Source organism: Cavenderia fasciculata (genome assembly GCF_000203815.1).
Source record: "Cavenderia fasciculata unplaced genomic scaffold Scf_EUAJFUG02HR96I-5, whole genome shotgun sequence".
Lineage (NCBI taxonomy): Eukaryota > Evosea > Eumycetozoa > Acytosteliales > Cavenderiaceae > Cavenderia > Cavenderia fasciculata.
The window spans coordinates 2,576,616-2,587,761 of NW_004457624.1; the positions used below are offsets into that span (position 1 = coordinate 2,576,616).

Here is an 11,146-nt window from a genome sequence, read left to right on the forward strand (position 1 = left end):
AAGAAAGAGGAAAGAGAGGGAGACCTGATTAATGAATATAATATTAAAGAATACGATAAATAGAATAATAATGACATCATCACCGCAACAACTATCATCATCAACATCATCACTATGGACAGAACTGTCAAGTTTGAAACCAACTCAATGTGCAGTTGGTATGAAACATGTTATGCGAAAGGTAGGTGAGATGCAAGAGCTCAAACAGACGGCTGGCAAGGACAAGGTAGTCGACTTTCTTCGTAACCATCCAGCACCTGTAGTCGTTCGAAACGACAACATATATCTTATTGACAATCACCATCTATGTCGTGCCTTGTCTGAACTACAAGGAGACTTCTTTTCTGACTTGGATTTCAATTCAAATGGTTCACAAAACATAAAGAGTAGTACAAGTGGTGGTGAAGCATCACCTTCACCATCATCCACTCCAAAATGTTTTGTAAAGGTGGTTGATGATCTATCTGCTTTAAAATCAGACCAAGAGTTTTGGAGCAAGATGGAGAATGAAAAGTGGGTACATCCCTACGACAAGCATGGAAAGGGTCCGGTCGACTTTTGCAAGATTCCCAAACACGTTGGTAGTCTTGACGACGATCTCTTTCGTAGTGTAGCTGCTTTGGTCAAGATCCAAGGAGGTTTCAAAAAATCAATGATCCCATACGCTGAATTTCAATGGGCAAACTTCTTCCGTGACCAAATTGGCGATCATCACTCTAGTTCCAAATTTGAAGAAGCAGTTGAACAATCAATGAAATTAGCCAAAGACAAGAAAGCATCACATTTACCTGGATATACAGGTAATTAAAATTAAACCAAAGTAAAGTTAATGAATCATTTTTAAAAGAAGAAATGTAATAATAAATCTTTTAATAATATATTTTTTTTTTTTTGTTTATATATTATATATTATAATTTTGTTGGACTACCATTTAGGAAATATTCTATAGGAATATATTCTTTTTAATGGACCAAGAAAAAGAAAACTAAAATAACTATTTTATTATATATGTAATTATTAATTATTTTTTTAAAATCTTTTTTTTTTTTTTTTTTGATTTGATTGATGTTGGAAAGATGGGTATAAAAAAAAAAAAGGTTGTGTTGGTATATACTATACTATTATTATTATTTGTTATTATCCCACCTACTCGATGGCACGATATTATTATTATTATTTGTTTATACAATTATTATTTAAAAGTAAATGCAGCAGGACCAGATGGATCATGATAAAATAATGGGTTGTTGTTGTTGGGTTGGACGGCATTGCCTATATTAGCGTTGACGGTACCTTGTTGAAGCTCGAACCATTTTGATTTACATTCTAAAGCGGTTCGAGGGATTTTGGTTGTTTTGGCACGTGCCAGTTGTTTGGCGACTTGTTGGAATGAGATTTTAGATTCGTCGATTTGAAGGAGTTGACGAACCTTTTTAGTGAGGATATCGATCTCTGCCTGTACCCATGCTGTCTGTCTAGACATGGTTGCCTTAAAGTACTGGTAGCGACATTGAATATCGGTACGTGTCTTGATCTCCATCGCAACATTCTTCCAACTCTGTCCGTGTTTATCGACCAATGCAAACAGCGTTTCTTCCTCGGCCTCGTCCCACGACCCCTTTTTAATCTCGGGTGAAAGCACACGCTTCCAATGTTGGGCGCATTGGGCACCCGTCTTTCCACCTCCAAGACGTGCGGCGATCTTTTTCCACTGCTTGTCGCCATTCTCGGTGACTAGTCTGATCAACGTCTGACTCTCCTCTTTGGTCCATTTGTTGGGTGGGCTTCGCAGACCTCTACTTATACTCTCGCGCTTTCTCTCACGTTTCTTTGGTGAATTGTCGACGCTAATATGCTTCAACTCGATCTCCTTTACAAATTCCAAGTCACCTTCATCCACTCCACTCTCGACCAGATAATTGACCATTCTAACATCTCCATCAAATTGTATAAATGTTTGTATTAATTGTTGGTATATATCTTCTATTTTATATTCTAAACATAAATTCTTAATCTAAAAACAAAAAAAAACAAAAAAAATACAAGTTAGATTAATTCCAAAAATATTATTAATTATCTTTCATTTCATACAAACATACCTTTGATAACATTGATTTAACTGTTATCTGATCACCAAGACACTCTGAAATTAATTGAAGAATGATGGATGCAATGGGAGTTTGAAGTACCATTTCAATGTATGGGGAAAGGGAGACTTTAAGATTCTCCTCTTGAAGATGGTCTTGGTCACCGCCCATGCCCATATGGTCTTGGTCGTCAACATCGGAAGAGTCATCTTCAAAGTCATTGTCATTGTCGTGTTGGTTTGGTTCATCTCCAGGGAACATTCTCTTCATTGGAAATGTTGTTGGTGAATGGTATGAATCGTCACTCGATGAATGCATTGGATTCAAGTTCATCATGATGGGTGATGAATGGTTGGATATGGAAAGGTCTTCCATACTACTACTTTGTGTCAACACTGGTGAAATCGGATGTCCTCCGATATGAGAAAACATTGGATGTTGAAGATGTGATTGATGGTGATGATGATGGTATTGGTAATTCATGTATGGATAGTTGGTTTGTTCTGATGTTGAAGATGATGAAGATGAAGATGATGATGATGAAGATTCTCCAAATTGTAGTTGGTAATTATGTTGTTGTTGTTGTTGTTGTTGACCATAGGTTGTTGATAGTTGTTGATACGATGGCACAAAAGAAACAGTCGGTGAATAGGGTGTTACAACTGGCATTTGGTGAAGTTGTTGTTGTTGAACATTATTATTATTATGATTAGCCTGTTGTTGTTGTTGTGGATTGTGATGGTAGATTGGATATGTTGACTCGTATGGTTGGTAATGATTTCCAGCGGAACTGGTCCAGTAACCTCCAGTGGTCGATGCATTTTGACAGACGGCAGCCATTATGATTATTATTTAGTATTTGGTTTTGGGGGGGGGGGGGGGGGGAGTAGTTAACCTTTAGGGTAACCTGGGTAAAAATCAAGCTTTGAAACTAAGCTCTTTAACTAATCTATATTAGAATATTATATAGATTACAATATTGTTGTTGAATTGACAATTAAATTGTTTTTTTGGGTAAAATTTATAAAAAAAAGAAAGATGAAATGAAAACTAACTAACTAACTAACTAACCTGGATAGATTGATATTGGAAATGAATGGATTATTTATAAGTTAGTATGTATGTCCAAAGAAGAAGAAGACGTCGATTTGATTGATTTGTATAAATGGTGAGGAGTGAGAGAGTCGATGATCTTGTTTAAGAAATATTGGTGACAGCAGCGGTAACAGATGTAGAGATACACATATTGTAGAGAATTGGCAGCATCAGTCTGACCATCAGCAGCAGCAGCAGCAGTCTGATTAGCAACCCATACCGTCACGACAAGATGAAGGTTTTGTGTATGCTAGCCAGCTGAGCTAGCCAGCTATCTTTGTAATTAATTAACCTTTGTTAGGTTTGGTTTGGATGAGTGAATGGAAGAAATGGAACTGCACACAACCACAAACCAAAATAGTGATTAACTGGATTTGTTGTGAGAACATTAGCAACACCAAACAACAACCAAAAACCCATCACCACAAATAATGATTTTATGTTCACACACTATGGATAGTTGGAAACACAGTTGGTTATGTGTGTATATGTGTGTCTGTGTTGTGTGCAGAAAGAACAGTGTGGAGGTTGTGGGGTGTCGATGGATGGAAGAAAATCCGATGGTGACAAGAATGAAATCTACCAACAAAAGATGTGTAGAAACTGTGCGCTACACTAGTAGTAGTTATGTTTGTTTCCATGTTGGTTGAACATCATCCATCCATCCATCCATCTCTTGTTGTTTTTTTTTTTTTTTTGACAAAAACAAAAAGTCAACACTTTGTGGGTGGGTGAATGCAAATTTATTTTTGGTGGGCCATTGATCAACTTCATCATCATATGACCAAAAGAATATGATTCTTCTGCTCTATAGACTTACACGACCTGACTAATATACAACAGTAACATAACAACATTTGTATTGTTTATATATATATTGACAAAAGAAGAAAGAAATGCAATAGGGAGTTTTGTTAGCAAACCAACCAGCTAACCAAACAACCAACCTACAGTACAGTCCTCCTCCTCTTCATCAATCTCATTCATGAAATGATGAGTCCAGTGCACAGGACTGGAAACCAATCGTGAATTTGATTGATTGAGACTATGTATGTCTTTGGTTCCTATTTTTCAACATGTTATGATAAAGGATTGTAAAACAATGTGGTGGGGTGGTGTGTGTGTGTGTGGTAGAACATAGCATACTTGCCTACCCCAATTAATTATTCTTAAAACTCTAATTAATGTGTCTCCACATTGTTGTTGTTTAACGTGGTGGCAGAGTGAGGGGGTAGGTAGGTGTGAGTGACCACTGTGTGTGGGTGCTTGAGTGGAAATTAGGGTGTGGTGGCTAAATATTGGTTCATTTCGAAAATCCAATTGTCGATGTGTGTTTGTGTGTTCCCAGTTACTTTGGAAAATTTTGATGCAAGGATGATCATTATTGCCTTTTTGATCAAGGATGATGTGTTTTTCATGTGAAATATGATGTTAGCTGACGACACCAATCAATCAAAACCAATCACCGTTGGTGATAACAGCAGTATCATCAGTAGTTGATTGCTCTTACTCTTTTCTTTTCAACAACAAACATGCAATATTGAATGAACAAATGAATGAATGGAATTTAGAAGCAGTACTGCCACTACTACTGTTCTGATGTTTAAATAGAAAACCACCCCATTTCCACCACCACCACCACCACCTCCACCGCAATAACTACTACGGTGACTGACACTTGAATCTCCAACAGTCTAGACTGTTAGTAGTAGTAGTGCTTGGGTTGATTCCTAACCACATGAACATTGAATGAGTGAGTGAAAAAACACAACAGTTGTTTGTGACAACTCTAACTAACTATATACACAACAACTATATTGTTATGTAATACTTTACTATTAGATTTTGTTGTTGGAACCGTATCCAAATAATTAAATGAATAAATAAGAATAAATTGAGTGTGTTGACAATATTAAATAATAATAATTGATATTGATAAACAACAACTTGCCAGTATTATTTCCATATAGTAGTATATGATAGCTTTCCAAACCACAATGTGGGAGGAGATGGAATTTCAACCACTCCTTAAATTTAAAGACATTAGATGTGCAGATGTAGATGAAGAAGAATGTGTAGGTTTTTTTTTTTTGAATGTTAACCCAGCCGACACTAATATTAGAGACGGGTATGGTGTGTAGAACAAACAGGCAAATTACATTTAAATGGGCCGAGTAAATAAGGGCTGGCCCTTGCCTAGTTAGTTTTAAAATTAAAAAAGGGGGTGTCCAAATAAAATGATTGGAAAAAACAAAAAAAATAAAAACAAAAAAGGTCCCTTGAACAAGGACCGGAGAAATAAATAATGGTTGGGTATAAAACTTACCTTTTATGGTTAAAATCAAGGACGTTTGGACTGTTGGTAATATGTTGCCTAAAAATGGTAGGATATTGATGATGATGATGATTGTTGATGAAACGGTTAATATTTGGTTGGGTAGGTAATGTTACTCTTATAATGATTGGAATATTAATTAAATATGTGATGACAATGAAAATTCCACTTTGTCAAAAATAATAATAATTATAATCTTGACAATATATAGTAGAGTAGAGTAGAGGATTTAAATGAATAAATTTGTTGTTGGTTTTGTTTATCCTCCTCCTCCCTTGCTACGATTTTATTTTTATATATATACCATCAATTATTATTATTACTTCCACTACGTACGAACGACCCTGGAATGGATTCATTCGAACCACATAATTTATTATATTATATGTGTGTATGTACCAACAATAAAAATAATAACAATCATACATCCACCCACTCCACCTCCTCTTTCGCATATCAACAACGAAATCAAGTAAATCAAATATTATTATCATTGTTACTGCGGATAATAATACACTAGTGTCATGTGATGATATGATGCGCGGACATGGTGATTTTAATTTGTCGTTTTTTTTGTTGTGTGTCTGTGGTAGTGAAGTCAAGTGAGTGAGCGGAGTGGTATGGGGATCGTGGAGAGAGACAGATAAATTAAACGCGATTCTTTCTTCTTCCTTCATAGCTATGATCACATGTTATCATGAATCGTATTTATATAAATAACCCTTTAAATGAATATTTGGGTGCCATCTCTAACACCTTTTTTGATGTTGTTGTTGTCATCACATTAATACATTTATTTCCATAAATGTGGTTGTGTGTTTTGGATCATATCCAACGGAAACATATCTCGATCAAACAAAGATACACGATTAAGATTGATTTGAAAATTGACCCCCCAAACGAGTAGTTCATACCACCATTGTCCATCCACCAACAACAGTGAATACAGGTGTATATGTGTGTGTGTGTGTGTTATTCCGATAATAAATCATGAACATGAAAATGAGGGGAGGGGTGGGTATGAAAAAAAAAATACGAATGGAATGAAATATGGATGGAACGAAATATGGATGGATTATGTATTGGTTGGTATAGTACCCATCCATACTTTTTGTACAAAAATAGGACAATAATGTATGTGAAAATTTATATGTATATATTTGGTGATACCGTACCATGCCATAATGGTGATTGGGTATGGATCATATGATTATGGTGAATGGTCTTTTTTTTTTTTTTTTTAATAACTTACCAAATATAAACTAAATACTATATATATGTGTATTTAAATCGTGATATGTCTATCACTCCTTTGAATGGATGGACTGCTACGGTTGGGTTGAGATGGATATTTATATATATGCGGCGGGACAATGACTGCAAATAAATGATGATTTATTTTTTTGAAAGTAAAAAATAATGAAACAACTTGAGAGAAAAGGAAGGAAGGAAGGAAGGATAAATAATAAATAATACTTGTATGAAAATAAGTATAGTAGATATATATAGCAGAGAGAGAGTTATAAATATCCCCATTTTTTAAAAAAAAAAAAAAAAAAAAAAAAGAGAGAATGAAGAAAGGTCCAAATAAGGTCAGCTGATGCTGATGATGAAACACTACTGCAGTAAACTAACTAACTACTTTATCTCAAGTGTGAGAATAAAAGAGTGATACGATAGATTCTGCTTCTGCTGCTGATGATGGATGATGACATGACTGTTTGTGTTTAATTAACTTTCATATGAAACGGATTAAACTACCCTGTCTATTGATTGAATGAGTGCGCCCACACCCGCACACGCCCCCCCCACACACGGTCGGCACAAACAATTTAAAATTAATCTGCTTCGTGGAGCACCTGAAAAGTCGCCTGTGTCTCTGTCTGACACCCCCCAAACCAAGGAAGAAGATACAATATCGTCGAGCCCATGGTTCTTCTATGAACAAACAAACTATCGTATATGGGGCTGCAAATGAAATGACAAGCAAGCATCATCCTTTTAATTCATTCATATCTCTGTCTTGGATATTAATTAATAATGTTCTGCCTTCTGCTCGATCACTCGCAGCAGAACTTTGCTGTCTTTTTTGTTTGTTGGTTAGAATCAAAACAAAGGAGAAGCAATTTTTCGTCAAGGGTTTCCACCCACCTCCTCTCTCTTTGATGCTTGCTGAATGATGACGATGACGATAGTGGAGCTCATGATTGGTCAACAATTCTTCTAAACAACTGTTGACATGAAATGAACCAACCCAACATCTCGCCCAAACATGATCGGGGCGCAGATATTTGTGTGTTTTTTGTTAAATTAATTAGTCTACGGATTGGAGGGGTGGGAACATCCCAAAAAAAGATATGCGAAACGTGATCAATGACCCCTCAAAACCCGCAGAGAGAGAGCCCGCGCAAACTTGATGGTTTGCACAGACACAGACCAATGAAAATGACGACTTTTAGAGTGTCTTTGAAAATGATCACATGGCAACACTGAGGTGTAAAATTTGGAGCAAAGAACATGGAGGTGGATTTCATGTCGTCCAAACAAATAAATGTTACATACCTTTCTTTATGATTTGGTGACCAACAACAAAGTTTGTTTGACTTTTTGAATCGACTGAACTGGTAGGGACTTGTCTGGCTACAAAGTAGTGATATATTTCAAAAAAAAGAGAAAGAGATGAAGAGCTCAGTCGTGTAGGTTAGGTTGGATTGGAATGGAGAAGGTGAGGGTGAAAAAGGAATGGAAAGGATTGATTCAAAACAGTTGTTGAATGAGTGGAAATGGAATGGGACAGATTTGGTAATGATTACAACATATATAAATATATTAGTACAACAACAACAGCAACAACAAACAACAACGATCTATTCACCTAATGAGAAAAAAGATTAAACAGATACAAAGATATTAATGTATAACTAACTTTGTGTGTGTGTGCGTGTTTCTTTGATCAGTTGTTGAGTTGCGGATGTTCAAAGTAAGTGTGGATATGGAAATATGACTTTGTGATTTGATGTGTGTGTGTGTGGGTGGACAGTGTTGTTCGATGCAAGATTGGTATGTAGGTAGGTGTGTGGGTGGATGGATGGACACTGTTGCTACTGATACTACTAATCCTCTGATTTATCTATCTTTTTTTGACTATTGACCAACGAACCACAACAATAAATTAACAATGTTGTATATTGAGTTGATTAGATATATCTTTAAAAGAGAGGTAGGGTTTCAACCAGAGAAGAGTGGGAGGAGGGTTTGGTTGAAGGGGTGGGGGAGTCAGCTGATCGGTTCAAGATAATAATAATAATGATAATGATAATAATAATATTGGCAGGAATATGATATGATATGATTTAATTTGATTGACCTGTGGTGTGGGCTCAAAACAACAACAACAAAGAGTATGGGTAGGAGGGGGTGTGATTTTGATTGATGGAACAATACCTTGCCACAAACCGCGAATCCGTAAAACAATTTGTATATTAATGTCAAATGGTTCTATTATCCCTACCTTCTTTCTTTATCAAAGTGCGAACTAGCATCGATCACCACTAATGTTTACTTTTGGTATGTTGTGCTGTTTTTGGCTTATTGATCCAATATCACTATAACATCTGCTGCTACTTTCTCTTTTATTGTTCACTACTTTGAGGCAAAGTCGGGGCATTCCATTAAACAAGCTTCATCATCACATGATCGAATTTAAAGGGTGTCTGCAAATACCCTTGGATGACAATTAAAAAACAACACTCCTACTACTCGCCAAATCGAGAACCATCTAGCTGCAAGCCTTAACCAAGGCAGAGCCCCATTCATCTAAAAACCCTAACCCCACCCCCACCCACTAACCCCCCCACCACTTTGATTAGTTACCACAGGCAGCCAATTCTGCCCGATTCACGTGCAAAGAATCTATGGGGGCAAAAACAACAAAAAGGGAGATAACGACACGTGTCAACTGAACTGATAATAATAATAAACATGTTTACCAAAAGTAAATTAATAATATATAAATATGGTCAATGAAAAGTCAGCTGGAAGATAGATGGATCGGTACCTCAGCCCCGTTTTACATTCTCTGAAACATGAGAGAGGTGTTGTTGTGGAAAAATGAAACGGTGTGGTTGACACAGCAGATATTTGATTTTTAATGCAATCAGCTGTCAGCCCCTCTTATCAAACCAAAACATGATGATGGTGAACATCACCAAACGATCGATTTTGATTGGTTTCACATTCACTGGTTATGCAGTTGGCTACTGTTTTGATTGAGATTTTCATCCCTATAGAATTCATTTCTACTTTATAAAGGAGATTACTTTATCTGTTTTAGCAGGTAAACGAAAAAAAGGAAAGGATGAGTGATCTTTTATGTTACTATTTGATCAAAGACCAAATAAATCTAAATGACTGTATATGGCAAAGGTGGTGTTGGTGATGGTGATGGTGATGTTGTTCCAGATCTGAAAAAGTCATCATCATTCTTCCCAAATGAAGCTTTATCCATTTTCTTATTATTATAATAATCTATCTACGAGACATTACGTTACGATTCATAGCATTTATTTATCTATGTCCATTGTAGTAGAGGTGGAGGCAGGTGTGGATGTAGAGGTTATATTATTATTCGCAGTTTCACTACTATTATTTACAATTGACTGTTGTTGTTGTTGTTGTTGTTGTTGTTTTTGATACTTTTCCAATTTCTTTTTATAAAGTATCTTTTGTTTCTCTAGTTGTTGTATTGCTTGAAGCGTTGTATTTACCTCTCCTTCTGTTTGTTTACATGAATCTCGATATTTAGCAATGTCTGCCAATACTTTAGTTCTTCCATCCACTATTTTATTAATCTCTGTTTGTTCTTGTAATGTTAATGCTAAATAGATAGAAAGAAAGAAAGAGGGGAGGATTAATTTAAAAGAAGAAGATGGATAGAGATTGATATATATGATGTTTATACATACATTGTTCAGTTAATTTTTTAGAAGCATTTGATTCTGGTCTTTTATCTGGTAGTTTAACTAGATTGTAGAATGCTTCTGTTGGATCGTGAAAGACAACTACATCGAGTGTCTCTGATACAACTGGTTGTTTTGTTTTAATACCATCGGGAGGATGTAATCGAAGAAGGTGGAATAGGTCAAGTGGCTTTTCATTTGGATCCGTAAAGTATATCGTTACTCCTAGATCAAACTCTCCCCATCCAGTTTCACTCATTTCATATGGCGGTACTTCGACAGCTATAATTGATTTAAATCAATCAATCGATTGTTGTTAGAAGAAGAGTTTAATTGAATGAAATGAATAGACTATGTCTTGTCCTCTATTCTACTTCTATTCTCTACATACTTCTATTTGGATTCTTGAAACTTGCATGTAAATGAAAGACAACCTTTTTAATGAATGGTAGATCTTCATTATTCAATCCTCTTAAATAAGCAGTCCATTTATGTGTATGTGTATGTCCGTCGGCTTTCTTTCCCAACCAATGTGAAATTGAACCTACAACAATCGATCTTTCAAATCTTCCTTTTACCTTTTTCACCATTCTATATATGTCAATCTATATTCTTTATAATAATGCTTTGATTGTACTGATGATTGATAATGATGATGATGTTATCAATC

General features: G+C 35.7%; 3 protein-coding genes across 3 annotated transcripts; 1 reads left to right on the top strand and 2 right to left on the bottom strand.

The window, feature by feature from the left end:
- Positions 1-70: 70 nt before the first annotated feature.
- DFA_12032 (uncharacterized protein) lies at positions 71-808 on the top strand (the record flags this gene model as incomplete). The annotated part of the gene is made up of 1 exon (XM_004350919.1): positions 71-808. The coding sequence occupies one exon, from the start codon at positions 71-73 to the stop codon at positions 806-808; it is 738 nt and encodes a 245-aa protein (XP_004350971.1).
- Positions 809-1,193: 385 nt separating this feature from the next.
- mybB (putative myb transcription factor) lies at positions 1,194-2,928 on the bottom strand (the record flags this gene model as incomplete). Its single annotated transcript, XM_004350920.1, has 2 exons — positions 1,194-2,015; positions 2,101-2,928. The coding sequence occupies 2 exons, from the start codon at positions 2,926-2,928 to the stop codon at positions 1,194-1,196; spliced, it is 1,650 nt and encodes a 549-aa protein (XP_004350972.1).
- A 7,152-nt stretch (positions 2,929-10,080) lies between these two features.
- Positions 10,081-11,066, bottom strand: DFA_12034 (uncharacterized protein; the record flags this gene model as incomplete). Its single annotated transcript, XM_004350921.1, has 3 exons — positions 10,081-10,394; positions 10,483-10,758; positions 10,868-11,066. The coding sequence occupies 3 exons, from the start codon at positions 11,064-11,066 to the stop codon at positions 10,081-10,083; spliced, it is 789 nt and encodes a 262-aa protein (XP_004350973.1).
- Between the last annotated feature and the right edge of the window lie 80 nt (positions 11,067-11,146).